Consider the following 21,405-nt stretch of genomic DNA (forward strand, 5'->3'; position numbering starts at 1 on the left):
GATTTTGGCTAGCAATTTTTTGTAGGGTAAACCCCGCGGCTAATTGAATACCCCCCTATTTGTATTTAGTCAATGGGGTCTATTCATTAGATTCCCCCCAGAACTCCTCACGGATATATACCATACTTATGGTGTGTCCTGACTCCCTGCTTTTGGTTCGCCATTCCATTGGACTGCGTACAAAAATCTGCAAGTCCTGGGTGAAGGGAGTGAGATGAGGTGCTGTTCCTGGGGGCTCCTCGCCACCCTCACAGCTAATTGAACCATCCACAATTTATCCAAAAGGCGTCCATGTTCTCCAGCTGGTATGTATGCAGTGTTTCATCCTGTTCTTATTTTCTGAAGGTCAAATTTACTGCTATTTTATAGCGCTAGCATATTCCGCATTGCTTTGTAGAAAGGGTACTGCCCATAAGCTTTCAAACTACTGTATATGTCTAGAACCTTTTCATGTGTGTACCAAAGCTCCTTTTCCTGCTTATTTGAGAATGGTAATCCCATGTTTGTTCCCTCATTCTGCTTCTGTGTAAAATGGATTTTTATTTGCAGATGTCCATGTTTCTGGTTATGGTCATGTATCGTCATATTGAATGATCACAGATTGCAAAATTTCTGCACTTCCTGTGCAGATTAAAAACACATTGAAAAACACCTAAAAATTATTCCCATCTGCTTTTTATTCACCCCTATTGAGTCGTCACTTCAAAATAAAATAGATAGACTTGAATGCCAGAGCACTACCGCCTGCTCCATGTCTGTAAGAGGCAAACAACCCAAGTTGGCATGGAGGCACAGATAAATTAATAAAATCACGGTACAACAGAAACTGGGCAGTTTTTTTTCTATAGCAATGTCTAACAATTTATTTGTGGTTTATCATTATTTTCTTTTCAGACGTCTCTTGTGCAGACTTACACCAGGTTCTTAATGGTGTTATTTGTATGCATTTGTTCTGTAGATGCTCAAACATATCAGGACTGGATAGGAAAAACATTATACTAGTCACAAAAGAATGTAAAAGATGCATCTGTCCCACATTCTGTGCAGCCTTATTTGTCTTTGTTATCTGGCTTACAGCTAGATGATGTGGAATAAAAAGAATATATAAAAGGTAATGATGTCCCCCAAGTGAATTCATAAACCAGAACTTAAAATGTAGCACTGGATGTTCTCTCTATATCCTTCTCTCTTTTTTGCTTGTTCATTTCTATTTATTTTATTGTTGTGCAGGTTGATATGCAGTGGGTTCAAGTTTTGGCAGAAGGCTGGGCAACACCACTCAATGGCTTTATGAGAGAGAGGGAGTACTTGCAGTGCCTTCATTTTGACTGTTTGCTGGATGGTAAGCATGTGCTGATTATCCTATTATCCCCTTCTGTTACTGACCTGCACTCTGTATCCCTGTGTCACCACCCACTCCCCGAGCCTTACCAACGAATTTTTTTTACAATCTTATCATTTAGTTTACCAAAATTTATGTTGTGGATTTTTTTTTTTAAATAACCTTCATAGATTTATAATCTAGATCTAACTCATGTAGGTATCCTATAGAAAGAGAAAGTTGGCAATTTACAGGCTTTGAATCAGCATAAATCTGTATTAAGAGGTTACCAAAGTTACAAGAGCACTAGTGGTACTTTTAATAGATTTATGCCGATTTCAAAGCCCATGGAGTGCCGACTTTCCCTTTCTAGAAGATACCTACATGCTGCTTAATAATAAGTAGGGCACCCTGTCATATGATTCTGCTATCCAGAGTGCTAAAGTTTGTTGTTGATAGGTTTTTTTTTTTTCCCCAAGTCTGCTATATAGGAGAACAAAACTAGGGAAAACCACTTGGACATTTAGGAGTATATTTACTTAAGTGAGAGTTTTTAGAAATGGAGATGTTGCCAATAGCAGTCAATCAGATTCTACTTAACATTTAAATGGCACCTTCTAGAAGATAATAGCTAGAATCTGATTGGTTGCCATGGGCAAAATCTCCACTTTTAAAAACTTACCCATTACAGTGAGATATAAACCATGCTAGAGAGTAGCTTTGCACCTTGGCAAAATCATATTGTGCTCCAGTTTGTGGACATTTTGAGATGTTGCATGTGAAATTGCAGTGTGATAATCTGTCCAATATTTGTATGCTACAGATATGTCCTCACACATCTTTGCTGCAGTCATGCCAAATAGCCCCTCTATGGCGCGCCAGGTCCCATGTGACTCTGCTAGCAATGGGCGTCTTTTTGACGAAAATGCAACACAACTAGGACGTGCCAAGAGACTGCGCTGATTAATTTCATATACGACACCTGTAGATGACATTAGGTTTCTTAGAGAAGTTATATACTTTGTATGGATATGTGACTTATATGTATGTGTATACTTCCTTTACAGACTCTGTCAAACACGGATAAACACATGTTGCATATCAAATTAATCAGTGCCTCCTGGTGCCTCCAAGATGCGTCGCTTTGCGACCAAGATGCATTTTTGGCAAAAAAGCTCCTGATGCTAGCAGAGTAATGCTGGACCTGGAGGCTCACTAGCGCCAGGCATCTCGCCCCAAGTGGCATATTGAGGCTAGATGTGTGAGGACACACCTGTACGTGCAAAATGAAGGAATATTTTCTGTGTACGCAAAAAAAAAAATTATATATAGGAAAAAACAAAATAATAAATAGCTTCAGTCGCCTAATGAAGTGTAGTGCAAAATGTCACTTAAGGGGTTACAACTCCACGCAGCTGTTCTATTAGGTAGGAAACCAAAAAAGAAAAACACTAATAATGTTAATGAACAGCGTTGCGGATATAAAACTAATAGAGATGCAATTGTGCCCATATAATCACAAAATATATAATTTATTATGTATTATGCACAGATATATAAAATAAAAATAAAACCACATAACAAATCTGGTGAAAGCGCTTGAAACAATCTATTGTATATATTGTATCACATCCATATACTGGAAAAAGTATCAATAGATATACATAGCCATGCGTTTAAAAAATGTGTACTGCTGTCACAGCCAAATCAAGATATAAACATTGTAATGAATAGCCATACAGCTGCATCCGGCTTTAGGCATAAAGTAGCTTTTTAAAAAAATTAAAACAGACGTTCCAAACGTTTTGTCAACATTCTAATAATGTTGATATGTCATCACTTTCGACATGCCTAGCATATCCCCATTACCACCATGTTAACATAATGCCTGTTAACGAAATATACCACACCCTTTTGGCATCCCAGATTTTCAGCAACCCTCGGGCCCTGTAGTGCAGACCGCGAGCGCGGTCCACACTACAGAGTAGCAAACACACAGCCGCCAGCGGCGGCTGTATGTTTGTTATAGCAGCCGATGAGTCAGACTCTCATTGGCTGCTGCGTTGTTCACGGAGTGAGCCAGCTGGAACTCACTCTCCACCTTCTGGCTCACTCCGCAGCAGGTGATGGGAGAGACGTCATGACGTCTCTCCCATAGTGCAGAGCGGGCCTGAAGGAGCGGACAGCGGCAGTTGTCGGCAGGAGCATGGATCAGGTAAGTTGCGTTTTTTTTTTTTTTTAGGGGGCATTGCATGGGGGGATGGCCATTACTGGGGGCACTACATAGGGAAAGGGGGGGATGGCCATTACTAGGGACACTGTGGGGGCACTGCATAGTTTGGGTGGCCGCTTACGTGGGGGCACTGTATAGGTGGGGTGGCCACTACTGGTGACACTGCATGGGGGGCCACTACTGGGGCACTGTACAGAGTGGGGCCGCTACTAGGGGAAATGCATAGTGGGGACTACTACTGTGGTAACTGCATAGGGTGGACTACTACTGGGGGCACTGTATAGGGGGTCTACTACCGGGGGAACAGCTACTGGGGGCAATGCATAGGGGGGGGCACTTCTGGGGGTACTGATGAAAGGGGCACTACATAGGGGGACCACTACTGGGGGCACTGTATAGGGGGACCACTACTGGGGGCACTGCATAGGGGGGGGTGGCCACTACTGGGGGCACTGTATAAGGGGGTGTGTTTCTAGGGCACTGTATAGGGGGGCGATACTAAGGGCAATGCATAGTGGGGACTACTACTGGGGCACTGCATAGGGGGACTACTACTGGGGGCACTGCATAGGGGGACTACTACTGGGGGCACTGCATAGGGGGACTACTATTGGGGGCACTGCATATGGGGACTACTACTGGGGGCACTGCATAGGGGGATTACTACTGGGGGAACTGCATTGGGGGGACTACTACTGGGGGCATTGCATAGGGGGACCACTACTGGGGGCACTGCATAGGGGTGCCCAAAGCATATTCTTGCATCTGGGCCCACCACTCTCTGGTTCGGCCACTGCCGGCGGTGGCTTGCTTGCCCAGGGTTTTTTGGCTGCGGAGGGGTGGTCTTTCTGGTGGTTGGTTGCCTGGAGAGGGGGGTTAGCTGCTCAGCAATGTGGCTGTGGGAGGGTGGTTTACCTAGGGTACCCCGTTAGTGGTATGGCCATGGGGGTTTGGTTGTCAGGGGCTTAGGTACTCAGTAATGCTGCCCCGGGGGAAGGGGGGGGTCTGGCTCCTACACTTTCATCCTGGCTCCTAGGTTTTAGAAAAATTTGTCAAGCCCTGCTATAGATGTATGCCAGACTATTTCTGTCTTCAGTCTTCATACTTGAGTGGAAAGCGAATGTCTAAAATATTAGTTTTTCATAGCTATCGCTGACAAAAAATATTGTAAAAATTATAAAATATATCGTGTTTCTTTACACCCAGTTTATATAAAATATATTTGTAATTAGAATGATATTTAAACTTTTTGCAGTATTTATTTCTTACATTTTTTTTTCATTATTCTGCCAAGTTGCTTGTTAAGCACTGCTTTATTAGTATAAACTTTTTAGTTATGCATAGTACTTTTTTGTTGATATGACCTAAAAGTATCTCTTGCGCTTTTTAGCTTAGTCTTTTTTAGTTTGTTTTGTAGGGGTTTTTTGTCTTTTTGCATCATATTTACCGGCAGTCTTGCAACATTTTTTCTTCGTTGATTTGTCTCATGAAACAGGGTTTTAAATGCTTACTTTGTAGGTATTTGCAAACACTTTTGGCAACATTTTGGGTTCCTCAACTTCATTTAAAAATCTTTGATTTCTCTCTGCAGAATTTCTAAAAAGGAATATAATTTTGTACTTTTTTTTAATTTTGTAACCTAAGACCTCATTTAATATATTTTATAAATGTATTTTCTGAGTAAAGAAAATAACTTTCTGTGTGTTCTAGAACCTTCAGCCACTGTGATTACGAGCACTTGTAATTGCTTGTCTTGCTCACTCACTTTTGTCACATTTGATAAGTGAAGAGGCGTACTCACTTAGTCACACTAGCTGTTACTGGAATACTCTGCATTCTCATCTCTCCTTACTGATACCAGCACAAAGTTAAGAAAGAGATTGGTAATACTTCATTTATTCTCATTTCTTTTGAAGTGCAAGTCTCGCTAGATGGTTTGATTATCTACTTTTCCGGAGACTTTTGAAAATTTGCGATAGATTTTATTTTGTGTGTCTACAAAATGTAGACGATAAATCTATCAATGTGTCTCCAGATGTATGTAATAATATTTATCTGCTTGTAAACAGACCTGAATGCTTATAGTTGGCTATTGCAGTTCATTACACCAGATTTGTGCACTGCACATGCATCTTATATACTTACGCCTCAAAATTAGAATATACTAGAGGATTAAGTGTTCTTAACTTTTATTTGAATTCTGTGTTTCAAATAAATATACTGGATGTACAGTATCTCGTATACAGCATTTTTATTTCTAACATTGCATCAGTTAAAATGTTTTACGCTTTTAAGTATTGTGTAGTTTCTCCAAATAAATATTCCAAGTATAAAATAACAAGTTTTTTAATATTTTTCATATGTTTTATGGATTTAGAATTCGTTTTTCTGTATGTCCATTTATGTTTGTAGGGGGGTCTTTTTTTTATCAAAGGCCAAACACAGAAATACTACGAAAATAGTATATATTTCACAAGATTTGATACCTTTATTAATCAGGTTTTCAAATGTTTCCATTTCTTCACTTCTGTTTTTTTTTTTTTAAACAATGTTATTTTCTTAAATTCATTTGGAAAATTGAGTTGGCTTACACATCTGCTACCGAACACCAAACTGGCATGGCAAGCGGCAAGTCTATTCTTACCACTGCTGCCCAGTGTCGCTGGGGTTTGGTCCATCACTCAGCTGTCCCGATGATTTTTAATAAAAATGTATTTTGTGGTAAATATTTTTTATCACTGCAAGGAGCAGCAATGGAAAGTCTGACTTTTGCAGTGATGTTACGGCTTGCTTGGTGCTTTTTGCTTTGCCCATTCTGTGAATGAGTTTTATACTACCCAATGTAAGTCAACACTATTCAATAAGTTCAAAATGACAAGCCACTGAGATTAAGAGAAAAGCTACAATGACTGATATTCAATTTACAGTGTAGGCATACTTTATTTTAACAATAAAAGCATAAAATTAGAATTTTTTTTTAGAATATTCTTAGTATGCTAAATATTTAACGATGTCATTGTTAAATGTTTATATATTATATATATATATATATATATATATATATATATATATATACTATACTCGCACAGTTCTGTGAGAATACAAATACGGTCATGACATATGGTTGGGAGTGGCGATAAAATAAAGTTTCAGCAGCTAGTCTTCAGCCTCTTTGTTTTTTTTTTTTATTTTTACAATTTTCCTTTTAAATGTTTTTTTACAGTATACACCAGCAAAATTATATTATTTAAAAAACAACCATCTAGCATACATCAAATAGCATTGACAAAGACTAAGGGATAACATTGTACTTTGTCTAATTACATTAGAGTGTATTGTGTGGACTGCAAGGCATTTTTTTATTATCTGACCCTAGCTTTGCTGATAGTTAAACTTTAGATGCTAACACTTCTTTTTGGAATGTTATTTTGTATAGTGTATAGCAGGGGCATTCACTGATGATGATTGCATCTAACTTTTGACATTATTGCTCTAAAACAGGGTAAAATTGTTATAAATGTAATACAATCATTCTCCTCATACATACATATGTTTGAAGTTTGTAATGTATGTATGTTGTAGGTAAGATTGGCAAATTATGCTCTAGCAAAAATAAGCTAAATGTTTTTTTGATGATAACTCTGATGGTATTCTGGGGTGTATTCTAACTATTGGCTACCTTCATAGTGATCCCGACTGAAAACATCAGCATGGTTAAATCAGGTAACTTTTAATGAGAACAATTGGCTTTGCTTCAGCTACTAAAATTAACAGACCATAATTGTTTAATTATGCTGGATATATATGGTGTAAGGTTGTATTGATTTTTAAAGTGCAGTAAAATTCCCAAAGTCATGTTAGATGTAGTTTAAAAAGGTTAAAACCCAATGCTACAATGAAATCTTTGGTGATTTCCTTCTTGGGGCTCTAAAAAATGTTGTGGTGCCACTGGCCTTTTTTTTAGAAAACTCACAAACACATTTTTTGTCAAGAGCATGCAAAGCCGCACTGCCAGTGCTCTGTATGGCGATGGTAGTGTCCTATTTTCCCTCATCTTTATCCATCCATTTCTCTTGATTTTACTGTCACATCAAAGAATACTGTAATCCATGTAAAAGCCACTTTACAGTAAAAGGAATGAGGTCAGATGCACACAAGCTCCTAATCCATATTGATTTTATTCTTTCATAGTAAAGCTCTTCAAACACTTAATTCCTCCTCCTGTGTGAGTGTGTCAAGATATAGACGCTCTCCCTATGGCTCTGTGACCTGAAACACTAGTATTATATTTAGCAAGACTCCTACATATATAACTCAACAACTTATTCAGGACTGAAAGTACTTTTCAATAAATGTAGATGTGCTCGGAATTTTGGTACAAATATATTATTAAATAATTTTGTTAAACAAAGGGCTGGGTGTTTAGAAAAAGAAAATTGCTAAATAATTACATGCAATTGCTGATTATATTCATCAACTACATTCTAAGATGACAACATATATAACAATGTCAGTGGTTTTAAAACATGTACTGTAATTACTAGGATTTGTGTTGTGTATTGTTTATCAGGGAATGTGGGAAAGAATAATGATGAGCAATCTATTGATCTCGGCGCTTATCAAGAATGTATCAATTAATACTCTAGAAACCAATACGAAATAAAAAATAGGAAATTATGTGTTAGATTATAGCAGAAAGTCCTTAAACTTGGGATTTGTGAATACCCATAGAACACACAAAATACTATTAAACTTCAGACTGCGCTAATATAGAACTTCTTACTATGAGATGGCAGAACACACACATATGTATATAGCAGTCAAGGCTCGTTCACGATCACCTCCGCTGGATACAGCTGTATAGAGTAATTTCCGCTTGGTACTGTAAAGAATGTTCATCCACATAGGCTTGTCACATAAACAGGTGCTTACAAATCGGGGGGTCAAAGGGGCGAAACGCGTTAGAGGACCACCGGATTTGCAAGCACCTGTTTATGTGACAAGCCTATGTGGATGAACATTCTCTACAGTACCAAGCGGAAATTACTCTATACAGCTGTATCCAGCGGAGGTGATCGTGCATAGGCTTCAGCCCAGCAATTACAGCATGCCAAGCAGACGAGCACGGGAGACAGATTGATTGCTGGTGCAACGTCAGCCCAGCTCAGACGGCCACTTCTACAGCACGGGAAGCCTAACTCGCCAAGCGCTTCATCACTGTAGATGTTACATTTGCTAACAGTCATCCGAAGGTACTTTGAACTCATTTCACTGCGATCATTCAGCTTGTCCATTATTATTGATACTTTTGGATATGTTTATGGAACTTACGTTATTGGAGCCAAATATCTATTCAATCCATTATTTCAATTAAATGATGTGTGCACACACAAGAGACTTTTAAATTAGTGTTCTTATTATGCATTGTTGTTGTACTATTTTTTTATATTTAAATATACTTTTTCATGCATATTGCGAGAGATATATATATAGGTCTTTAAATATGTGTGTGTTCTGCCATCTCACAGTAAGGAGCTTTATATTAGCGCAGTCTGAAGTTTAAAAGAATAATGATGACCATTGTTGGTCAACAGAGCCTCTACCACAAAGATGCCATAGGAAAATAAGACTGGAAAGCTCTAGATATGGAACTCACTGGAAATGATTCAGGAGTCACTCAAATATATTTCTAGGTGCTAGTGGGATGCGACCCAATTAATGTAATGTGTTTGAACTACTTACAACCAAAGCTTATATAGTGTTATTACAATTTATATTGCAAAATCTCCCATTACCTTCTCATATCTTTCATCTCCGTCATTGTTGTTCTTGATTGATGACGTCGGATTTCTCCCACTGGTCTCATATCTCTTTTATTCCCCCCCTTGTAACTCTTAAATGGTAGCATCTTATCTCCCATTGCCCCATAGGTCTACCTCCAACCCTTTCCACCAAACTTACCTTTTCACAGGTTGTCCTGCTGCCTCACCAGTGATTACTTTGTTCCGGCGCTGCTCAGACAAGAAGTGAGGAGAAATTAACTCGCAGCCTTTCTGACCACAACAGTCTGTTGAACATTTCAGTGTTTCGGGGAGACTGCTCTGAGGCTAGTTTAGGCTCATGCATTTAAAAATGCATGAAGCTGAGTATGTTCTGGTAAGGATGGCCGCATAGTGAGTACCACTGCTCTAGATGTGATTTTTGCATCGCTTCCCGTTCAGCCGGCCTTGTGATTTTGACAGTCATGCTGAAACTAGTCTCCTCTCTATATGGTCCTTACAATTGACTTTCATTGGCAAACAACCGTAGTTGTTACCATTTTGCTAATCAGCTAAGGCTCCATCTTGTTTTGCACCATTGAAGTATTTAGGTAAAAATATCCATTTCTACTTCAGGTCCTTAGGGATCCACGGGGATACCTTGGGGAGGGGGGGGTATAGTGATGGCAGAGGCATCTGGGCACCAAGCAGTTAATTTTTTTCTTCCCAGGATGCACCTGGCTTCCCCTCTATACCCCGCCTCCCAGCCATAGGCTCCCCAGTTTAGTGTGGTGTCCGGCTGGAGTCGGGTCACCTCATGCAGTTGGGACTGTTTAGAACAGCCCCTGAAGTTTTTTCAGCAGTATCTTCTGAGTGGCAGTGCGGACAATCCAACGGACTCACACTTTGCTAGCTAGCCCCCGCGCACACCCCAGGATTGCGGCCGGACGGCACGGGGATGAGGTAAGTGGCGGTCACTGCGCTCAGTGACCGCCGGGCAGCAGCCCTATTCCCAGGGGGACACCCTGGGAGGTTGGCGCATTTAGCCAGGCCTCCCATACCCTGTGCTACCACTAGACCACCAGGGTAATCTGCCGCTGCACTTTGGAGGTCTGCAGCGGCATCCCAGGGGTTAATAGCCGGCCATAGGAGAGAGCCTTCCCTGCTACAGCAGTCAGGCGGCTCCTCCTCTCTGCACAGCGCGCTTTTCTACTGCGGTCTGGCCAGGGTTAGGTCTAGACTATACAAGGCTGATGGACCTGTGACGTCACACCCACGTGACCCGGCCTGAAAGGGGGAGGGGCGGGGATGCTAACAAGGACCAAAAGTGTCCCTTGCGTGGGCTCGCTATGCTCGCCCCGCTTCAGGCACGGTGATTTATTTATTCCCCCTCTATGCCCTAGTGGATGGTGAAGCAGGAGCGGTCCAGCCTCCTGCAGCGGTCAGGTGGTGGATACGTCACAGCGGTCCTTTAGCCACATAGGAAATAGCAGCAACCGTCTGGCCAGGCTGAGGCAGCTTTCCTCCTCCGGGTTCGCCCCCTCTGAGGTCTCTGGCAGCCATTTTATGGCACAAGTCACTGATCATCGCGAGCGGTGCGAGCCCTGGGTCCCCCTGCATACCTCTGCCCCTGTGGGTCAGCGTATGTAGCACTGTAGCCTCTACAGACCTTAGAGTCTGTATAGTTGTATTATAGTGCCAGTGTGGGTTTTTTTTTCTGCTGCATTGTATGTGACCCTGCTATCGCTGCTGTCTACCTGTCTTTTCTTCTGTCAGCATATATCTATACACTGTCCCCTTTTTTTTCTATAAAAGGACACCTCAGCAACTAGCCCCTGAAGGTGCTCTCCGAGTATATAGTAACCTCCAACTTTGTGAGGTGGGTCACAAAATTGCATACTATATCCTTCACTATGTCCAGCAGTGAGGAGAATGTACCAATGTCTGCTTCCATCCTACTGTCATGTATGAAATGTGCTGCAGTGTTGGGGGAGAGAGACGTGCTGCAGTGTTGGGGGGGAGAGATGTGCTGCATAAGGGTTTCTGTGAGAAATGCTATTCTTCACCAGGTCCCTCTAACGGTCTCCGTTACCTCGCAGAGCTGCCTTGGGCATGCTTTGCTCAGGCATTGCAGGCTCTCGCGAGACACTTGGCCATGCCTCCTGTTTTTCTCTCTCCGGGTTTCCTAACACAGGCTAAGTGGCCATTACAGTCCATCACCGCCTGGGGATGCCTCGTACACGGGTTCGGGACCCGCCCCAAGCGCAGTGACCACGCACTAGGCAGGCAAACTGATGGTCTGCCAGACGCTCTGCCAGTGGTGTAGAAATGGGGATTTTTACCATTTATGCGGATGATGAGGACTTAAAGTCTGAAGATGGGTTCCTGCTAGTGTTTGACTCGGATCTTTCCCCAAGAGGTGCAGCCTAAGTCTAAAATAGATATATATATATATATATATATATATATATATATATACACTTGGGACCAAGGATTTTTTGGATATTGGAATATTCTTTATTTTGGAATATTTGTATATCATATTGAAATGTCTTAGGAATAGGGCTCACATCTAAACACAGAATGCAGTTATGTATTATATACACCTTATACACACAGCCTGAAGGTTATTTTATACAATACTTTCAATAATTTTGTGGCTCAAGCAAAGTTTGTGTACTTCCGGTACATGAAATTAATTTGTTTCATATACACCTTATACACACAGCCTATAAGTAATTTTCTACTTTATTTTTAATAATTTTGTGCCTTAAACAAAGTTTTTGTACATTGAACCATCAAATATCAAAGATTTCACTATCTGTCATGCTAAAAATATTTTGTATTTCTTCCTACATCCAAGCATGCGTTGTAGAGGAGGTGAGAACTAATGATGGCATTTTTCCTTTATCTGATCACGCGCATCTGTTTGTAGGGGAGTATTTCACCAGATGGGAATCTCCACCTGTAGTGGATTTGAATGTCAAGAGGGCGACTTTACCCATGCCTTCCATATTGTTCTTAAAGGACACTACAGATAGGAAGGTAGAAAATTGCCTGAAGTCCATTTATTCCCTGTCTGGTGCGGTGGCCAGGTCAACTATGGCTATCTGCTGGGTAGCCAGAGCTATGGAGTCCTGGGCCTACTCCCTGGAGGAGTCCATATCTTTAGACGCTAATAGCGACCAAGTGACTGGTGGGCAAACTCCATGATTCAGACGCATATCATAATGAGGCTGCTTAGGAAGTCTCCTAACCTCAGTGGGATCGGCGGCCACAATTGCGGCTCACCGTACTTTGTGGTTCCGCTCCTGGAGACCTGACGGAAACGAGGGGTTTGATGGTTTGCATTATAATGGTAAAGTCCTGTTTGGTCTGGACTTAGACAAAATTGTGGACAGGTTGGCAGCGGCTAGGTCGGCAGGCCTTCTTTCTGCGCCCATTCCTGCCAGGTCAAGAACTGTGTCCTTTAAGGCCGAAGGTAAGGTTAAAAAGTCAGTAATTTCCTAGGCCATCAGCCCCCAGAAAGGACTGGCAAGCCCAAAAACCAGGCTTGGAGTGCAGGCGTCTGGCTGCCAAGCCCGACGACAACGAGTCCATGACTGGGCGGGCCTCCCTGTGGGGGACGCCGACTTCTTCAGTACATCCGGCGCTGGTTTCATACCACCGCTGACGCATGGATAAGATAGGTGGTCTCTTGCACAAAGCCTTGCAGATCCAGAAAGCAGTACAATCCTTGCTACAAGCAGGAGTCATGGTACCTGTCCCAGTGTTGCAAAGGAGACAGGGATATTATTCAAACCTCCTTCTGGTACGCAAACCAGGCGGATCTTATCAACCTATCCTTAATCTCGAGCTACTGAACAAATTCCTCAGGGTACCTCGATTCAGGATGGAAACCCTACGCTCCATTATACTGGCGATGGAGCCGGTAGATCTTATGGTATCCCTGGATATCCAGGATGCATATCTGCATATCCCGATTGCATCTTCGCACCAGCGGTTTCTCAGATTTGCTATACAGCAACAACATTTCCAGTTCGGGCTTTACCCTTTGGCCTCTCAACGGCCCTTTGGGTGCTTACAAAGAGTATGATGGTAATGGCATCCCATCGGCGACTACAGGGGATCCGCCTAGTACCTTACCTGGACGATCTCTTGCTGCTGGCAGGATCTCCAGAGGTACTTCTATACCACATGCAGCTTACCATCTCTGTGCTCCGGTTGCACAGGTGGCTGCTCAATTGGAAAAAGTCCTCATTGACTCAGTCTCAGAAGAATGCTCTATCTAGGAGCCCTCTTGGATTCACAACAGCAAAGGAACTTTTTGACGCCAGACAAGATCTCAGTTTTGCAGACGTGAGTACGCAAATGTTTCCAGGGTCGCAGGGTGTTCATTCACTCAGCAATGCAATTACTGGGAACCATGGTATCTACCTTAGGCATGGTGGAGTATAACCAGTTTACAATCGCGACCTCTGGAACTGTTGATCCTCTGTAAATGGGCTGGATTACCTCAGTCGATAGTGCTCTCTCCGGCGGTCCGGTTGTCTCTGACTTGGTGGCTACAGAAGGGGCATCTCGCCCTTTTTGGATCCCGGACTGGCCTCTATGGACAACGGATGCCAGCCGTCGAGGTTGGGGCACGGTGACAGGTCCACGCATTTCAAGCCGGGCTCATACTTCAGGAAGCCTGTGTGTGTACAGTCAGACAACGCTACGACAGGGGCTTACGTCAACCGTCAAGGAGGGACTCTGTCACAGAAGTGTCCCGCATTCAGACATGGGCAGAAGGCTATCTTCCAGCCATATCGGCAGTGTTCGTTTTATTGGAGTCCTCAATTGGGAAGCGGACTTCCTCAGCCGTCACGACGTGCATCCCGGGGAATGGTCTCTTCACCAAGAGGTGTTTATACTCCTAGTGGAAAGGTGGGGCCTTCCTGACGTGGACCTGCTGACCTCCCGACACAATCGCAAACTGCCAGTGTACGGGTCAAGAACAAGAGATGCGGGCGTTCTTCTGGTAGACGCTCTGTCGGTCCAGTGGACCTTCCAGTTTGCGTGCCTCTTTCCTCAGGTGTCCCTTCTTCCTCGAATACTTCAAAAGTTCAAGCAAGTAGGAGGCAAGATCCTGTTTGTGGCTCAAGCGTGGCCGGGACTTCTCTAGTACACAGGCCTTCAGAGTCTGTCTATCGACACTCCGTGGCTGCTGCTTCAACACCAGGACCTGTTGTCCCAGGGTCCCTGTCTTTACCCGGATCTGGGACGTCTGTCTTTGACGGCGTGGCTCCTGAGGTTCCCTCCTGAGGTTTAATAGTTTTTCAATCTCTGTGGTTAACACCATGCTCAAAGCACATAAACCAGCCTCTGGCAGGATTTCCCATAGAGTGTGGCACTCCTGCTTTCCGTGGTGTCCTAAGAGGCATGGCCTTCAGGCGTTTAGGATATCCAGCGTTCTGGCTTTCCTTCAGGTGGGCCTGGATCTTGATCTCCGCCTGGCCTCGCTCACGGTTCATGTTTCGGCCCTGTCAGGTTAGTTTGAGACGGATTGCTTCTCTTCCTGATGTCCGTTTTGCAAGGTGTCCTTCGTATTCTGCCTCCCTTTGTCCCCTCTTTGGTGCCTTGGGATCTGGCTGTTGTACTTAGGGCCCCCCTTTGAGCCACTGGACTCACATGGCTTACAGTTAAGACCGTTTTTCTTTTGGCTATGGCTTCAGCCAGAAGAGCACCAGCTTTGCGGGCTCTTTCTTGTCACTCCCAATGTCTTATTTTCCACCAGGACATGGCGGTGCTTAGAACTCGCCCTGGGTTTCCTCTGTAGGTGGTGTCAAGTTTATGCGTTTCTGAGGAAATTGTTGTGCCGGCTTTTAATTCGCCGGACCTCTCAGCAGGTGAGGCCTCTTTGGATGTGGTACGAGCCTTGAGAATTTATGTGGTCCGTGCCGGTCCCTTCGTGCAGTCAGACTCCCTGTTTGTCCTCTATTGTTTTGATAGGAGGGGTTGGCCAGAAAACAAGCAGACTTTGGCTAGAGAGCTTCCTCTGACTATTTCTGAGGCCTACACTAGGGAAGGCCTTTCAATTCTGCCTTCTGTTTCTGCTCATTGTACTCGGTCTGTGGGCCCTTCGTGGGCAGCTCTGCGTGACGCCTCGGCTGTGCAGCTTTGTAAGGCGGTCACGTGGTCTTCTGTCCGAAGCTTTGTGAGGTATTATTAATTTGATACCTTTGCCTCTCAGGATGCTTCATTTGGGCGGTGGGTTCTCCTCTCTGCACAGGAGCGTACCCACCCTTAGGGGAACTGCTTTGGGACATCCCCAAGGTATCCCTGTGGATCCCTAAGTAGAAAAGAAGAGATGGAAAGAACTTACCTTTGTTATCCTCTTTCTATGAAGTCCTTAGGGTCCACAGGACGCCCGCCCTGACACCCCTGTACTTCAGTTGGGTGTTGCTCTGGTCAACGGTCTCCGTCTCCTATGTGAAAATGTGATTCTTGAGTGTGCCAGACTTCTTTCTCTCTCATTTTCTCCTCCTCCGGCCTTTGGCTTACTACTAAACTGAGGAGCCTCTGGCTGGGAAGCGGGGTATAGAGGGGAAGCCAGGTGCATACTGGGAAGAAAAAAACTAACTGCATGGTGCCCAGATGCCTCTGCCATCACTATAACCCCCCCTCCCTCTGGACCCTAAGGACCTCTTAGAAAGAGAGATAACAAAGGTAAGTTCTTACCATATCTCCTTTTTCCCAAGGTGCTCACACACTAAACACAACATATTGGATATACATAAATGTATATAATATAGATTGTAAGCTCCACTGGGGTAGGGACTGATGTGAATGACCAAATATTTGCTGTAAAGCACTGCGGAATATGTGTGCGCTATATAAATAATTGGTAATAATAATATATATTTTCTGTGCGCTTGGACTGATCTTTTAGGAAATGGTTATCTGTGCTTTTATTGAATTCAAAAACAAAGGTATGCTTTTTTTATTTATGCTCTGATTGTTCTTCGTATTTGGTATCACCCTCTACTAATCTCATGATGTTATTGGAGAAGAAAAGAAGACTATTTTTGGGGGGGCACTCATAGATTAAAGCTTAAAACTTAACTGTTATTATAATATATAATAAAACAGTAACTGAGACAAGCAACATAAAGATACAATTAATATTTAATTATATTTTATCGTAATACAAGAGGATATGAAGGATATAGGATTCACCTTCAAAACAACCAGAAGTATTGTGGAATATATAATATGCAAGATGCAACACATGCACATGGATTGCGCTGCAGAGGTGTGGAATCATTTTCATCAGTGTTTTACCTAATTTTTCCAGTTGTACAATTATGGCTGCTTTGCTACATTTTAATATTGACAGACAGTGGCAGGACTCTCATTCTTTAAAAATGTGTACTGTGAGATGTTTGTTGGGTGTGTATTGTGGCAAAGTTTAGACTAGACACAGCAAGGCCCTAGGGGAACAAGTACATAATTAAATAAAATCCTGACAAGCCCAGCCCTGCTCTCACAAACTGAAGTCATTAAACATTTGGTTGACATTTTCAAATCCCTGCTACATTGGCAGATATTTACAGTAATTTAATAAAGTAAGACTAAAAAAATTAAATATATTGTTTACATGTATATGGTTTGTATAGTCTCATTGCAGCTTCAGTATTATTACACTTTAAATGATATTTTGTTAGATGGTGGTGTTTTTTTTTTTTTTGACAAAAAACAGGTGAAAACGGCAATAAGCGAAAAAAACTGGAGAAAATTTTCTCCATCCCAGAACAGGAGAAATAAAATGCAAAATCCCTGTTTTTGGCAAAAAATGTGGGGATTTCTTTCAGAACCCTTTGGACACCCATTACTGGAAAAAAAATCGTTGCGTACTTTGGCGGAAAACGAGTGCGCAGATTTTGGGCGGAAAAAAACGTTAAATTGTTTTAACGTATTGGGTATTTTTCGGGGTGCGGTATGGATGCGTCAAGTGTTTTAAACATCGCACGTGGTCGCAGCAGGTGTTTTTTTAAAATTGTATTTTTACGACACGAAAATATACTTGCACCCATTTTAACGTACCCCAAATTTATGTGGAACAGTAATTTCCTGGAAAAAAATTGTTCTATCTTTTTTTCAACGATTTATTTATTTTTTTGTCCAATATTTGTGCGGTCGTTTTTTGCCAAACTACGCAACTTACAATTTTTTTTCTGGTAATTTATCATTGGGGAGGGGTGTCCAAAGGGTTCTGAAAGAAATCCCCATATAGAAAAAAATAGTGATTTTGCATTTTTTTTTCTCCTGGTCTGGGATGGAGAAAACTTTTCTCAGGTTTTTCTTCGCCTGTTGCCTTTTTTGTCTGTTGTTTTTGGTAAAAATTCTGTTGTTTTTTTTGTCAATAAACGTCAGTTTTCCCCAATGGCGAAAAAAACGTCTGTTTTTGCCGCTATTTGAATACGGCCCTATGGTTTAAAAGGCAACTAAAACATTGTCTTGATGTGTTAGTAAAATGAATTGTTCAAAATACTTTCAGATTTGTTTATAATGGTTACCTCTCATTATAAATATATATTTATTATTTAAAATTCACATTGCTCAGAAATATGTCTACCTTCTAAAGAGTATAATTGGTGCAGTGCTTTTTGGTTCTCTGACCTGTTTGTCTGTCAATTTTCATTAGCTGAAGTCAAATGTCAGTATGTGTCATAGAGGGAGATTTATGAAACCTTCTAAAGAGGTTGCTATAGATTGTATTAAATTGAAAAATGATAGCTAGAATCTGGTTGCAACACCTCCACCTATCTTCTTTGGAAGGGTTGATCAACCTCCACCATAGAAACACAGGAGTGTAACTGGAAAAATAAGGGGGGATGTATCAAACTTTGAGGTGAGAGAAAACCAACCAACCAGCGTCTGAATGTCACTTTACAGTCAGTGTTTGAAATATGACAGAAGATGATTGGTTGGTACTTTTTCTCTCTCCAAACGTTGATACATCTCCCCCATAGTTACTGATATATTTTGCTTCCTTAGGTGGTGTTATCAACTTATCTGTGCCCATCGTGCTGACTGCAACCAATGATGAAAAGCAAAGACTTGATGGCTGTACCGCGTTTGCCTTGGTTTATGAAGGAAAGCGTGTGGCTATTTTACGTCACCCAGAGTTCTATGAGCACAGAAAGGAGGAACGATGTGCCAGACAGTGGGGAACGACCTGCAAGGATCACCCTTACATTAAGGTTTGAATAGACTGCTTATTTATTCCTTGTGTTTTCATCTCTTAAATCTACACTGTTTTAAGTAAAAGTTATGCATCACATTAAGCGGTCTTCACAGTCTACAGCTGACATCGTTGCAGTTTCTACAAGTTGCCAAAATCACATCCTGCATGTTGTTAAATTTATTGCTATCCATAGGATTGCTCTGGGTTTAATATCTGTATGTCCCACCTGCAGTAGGTTAATCATGTTTTCACCAACAGAAGGTCCTTTCACAACATTTGAACTATTAATGTTGATTCCTTTTAGGGTTGAATGTAACAGCAATTTTATTTCTTCTACCAGAAAATAAGTTTGTTTTGCCTTTTTACTAGACCTTTCTATGAGTTGACTTTTGATGGCTTTGCTGCAGATGGTGATGGAGAGCGGAGAATGGCTGGTGGGGGGAGACCTGCAAGTCCTCGACCGTATTTATTGGGATGATGGATTAGATCAGTACAGACTTACTCCAGCTGAACTGAAACAAAAGTTTAAAGACCTGAATGCCGGTAAGTTTTTTTTTATTTTTTTAATAGAACTTTTTTTTCTTCATTTTATATGATGCCAAGAAAAGGACATGAAAGCAGTTTATAATTATCAATGTGTTATCCTTACTCTTTTGACTGGTACAATAAAATACATAATGACTTCTAACGATGTATTGCTGGCTGGGATATGAGTACGTTTTACATTTTTAGTTTTGAAAATTTAATTTTTTTTAAATATTTGTGGCTACATTAAAAGAAAAGAAACTTCTGGAGGTTCTTTATATTTTTCATTGCTTTAAATACCTATTATTAGGAACATATGTTATCACATGAAGCAGGACAATATAAGAGTTTCTTCCCCATTTTATTTTGTTACTGGTTCTTAGACTTGGAGTAATGCTGGGTACACAGGAACCCATGCTACTATGAAAGAGTGGTATGAATGAACATTAGTCCCTTTTTACTAAATTATTATTTGCACATTTTAGGCAACAAATACAGCAACACTTGGAGATAATTCATACTCGTACCTTTTAATATGAGATTTGTTAAACTAATTTAGACATAAAAAATTTATCTGTTTCTATGAACAACAATAGAATGTTTTATGAATAAATACTAAAAAATTCAGCTATGGACCAAACGATGGTTGGGAATCCATGGATTATTTTTGGATGTAGAAGCCATAAGCCTACATATATAAGTAAGTTTCACTACTGTGATTTGGGGTAGTTTTTAAGGTGCTGTCCTTATGAATTAATGAGTTACGCCTAGGTATTTCATGCAATAGATTTAGGGGCCTATGTATCAAGCTGTTTTTTTTTTTTTTACATAAAATGATGTAGAAACTGCAGTTTCTGCATAATTTTATGTATTGTACTAATGGCACAATGCTGGAGATTTCACAAATTTCCGGCAAGGTGCTAATTAGCACTTCAGATCGCAGTCACCATTATTACCAATGGGGACCCGTATGTACTAAACTCCAAAAAGTGAAGCTTTTGGGAGTTTTGCCCTGGTAGTTTACACCATCTTCAGATGGTGTAAACTACTGTAAGCCTATGGAGGCTCCAGGTGCAGGAGATATCTCTAGATCTCTCTCTCGCACCCCCTGGCCGGCTCCGGAAGCTGACATGGTGCGCAAGCACAGTGTCAACTTCCACAGGATGTCTTCCACTTCTGTGAAAGACTTGTACAATTTGCCGGGGATATAACTCGCAGGGACTGCAACCGCTGTCCCTACGAGTTCTCCTTTGTTACATAGTGGGGATGTTTTAATTAAAAATGAAAATATCCCTGGCGATATGGATAGATACTAATGTTACCTATAGATGCCATATGGGCCTCTGTTTATAAGACCTTAGAGGGGTATTATATTAAAGGAGAGAATGCTACTTAATATTTCAGAGAACTGGTGTTATGTGAAAATTTACTGACTTACAGCTGCTTAATTCCTTATGTTAAGGTTTCAGGAGAAATAACGTTTACAAGCTGAATTCAAATAGCCATGAGTTCCTTATTGTAAAATCCTATGTTACATTATCGTGCAGTGTGCAGGATATTTTCATGAAGTGTGCTCCAGATACTTGTGCATGTCATTGACAAGCTGCAAATCGTCACCATCACGGCAATGTTACTTTTTCATTCTGCAGTGCATGACTTATGTGAAGTGCACGAAAGAGAAATCATCCTGAACCCCAAAAAGTGGCAAGTAATAAATGATGGAAACATGATAGCCAGCAAGTGGATTTCAGCAATTTAAAGTGTCTAGACGATGGATATTCATCATTCAGCTGTTGTAGAACTACACATCCCAGCTTGCCCTGCTACAGTTTTGCTATTAGGACATGCTGAAACTGGCAGGGTTTGCTGGAAAGTGTAGTTCTACAACAACTGGAGGGCCGCACGTTGAATACCCCATGTCTAGATTATTTTGGAGCTACATAAAAATGTCTATACAGTGATTTTTACACTTGCAGCTTCCATCTGTAAACATCCCTTTCCCATCAATACAATTGTCCAACATCATTTAACGCATTTTTCTGCTTTTTAAAGAAAATGACAGACAAAATGACATGTTTCTACTTCAGGGTCCATAGGGGGTCCACAGGGTTGACCTTGGGGTTATAGCTGGAACAGGATCCATGGGCACCACACAGTTAAGCTTTTAGCTCCCAGGATGCACTTGGGTCCTCCTCTATACCCCGCCCCCGAGCCACAGGCACCTCAGTGTAAGCTGGTGCCCGGCCGGAGTCGGTCACCGCGCAGGGGGGCTGCAGGAGCAGCCCCCAGAAGCTTTTTATTTTAAGTTAGATTTTATTTATTTTTAATCTATTTT

At 41.7% G+C, this 21,405-nt stretch overlaps 1 protein-coding gene across 1 annotated transcript in view; it reads left to right on the forward strand.

The window, feature by feature from the left end:
• Nucleotides 1-21,405, forward strand: part of PAPSS1 (3'-phosphoadenosine 5'-phosphosulfate synthase 1) — a 151,217-nt gene that overhangs the window by 83,431 nt on the left and 46,381 nt on the right. The window contains exons 7-9 of the mRNA XM_088479496.1: nt 1,231-1,342; nt 18,356-18,561; nt 18,953-19,088. Of these exons, the coding sequence (XP_088335622.1) occupies nt 1,231-1,342; nt 18,356-18,561; nt 18,953-19,088 (454 nt within the window). The remainder of the gene's footprint in view (nt 1-1,230; nt 1,343-18,355; nt 18,562-18,952; nt 19,089-21,405) is intronic.

The sequence above is a fragment of the Taudactylus pleione genome, unplaced genomic scaffold (genome assembly GCF_031769625.1).
Source record: "Taudactylus pleione unplaced genomic scaffold, aTauple2 ptg000236l, whole genome shotgun sequence".
NCBI classification, from domain to species: domain Eukaryota; kingdom Metazoa; phylum Chordata; class Amphibia; order Anura; family Myobatrachidae; genus Taudactylus; species Taudactylus pleione.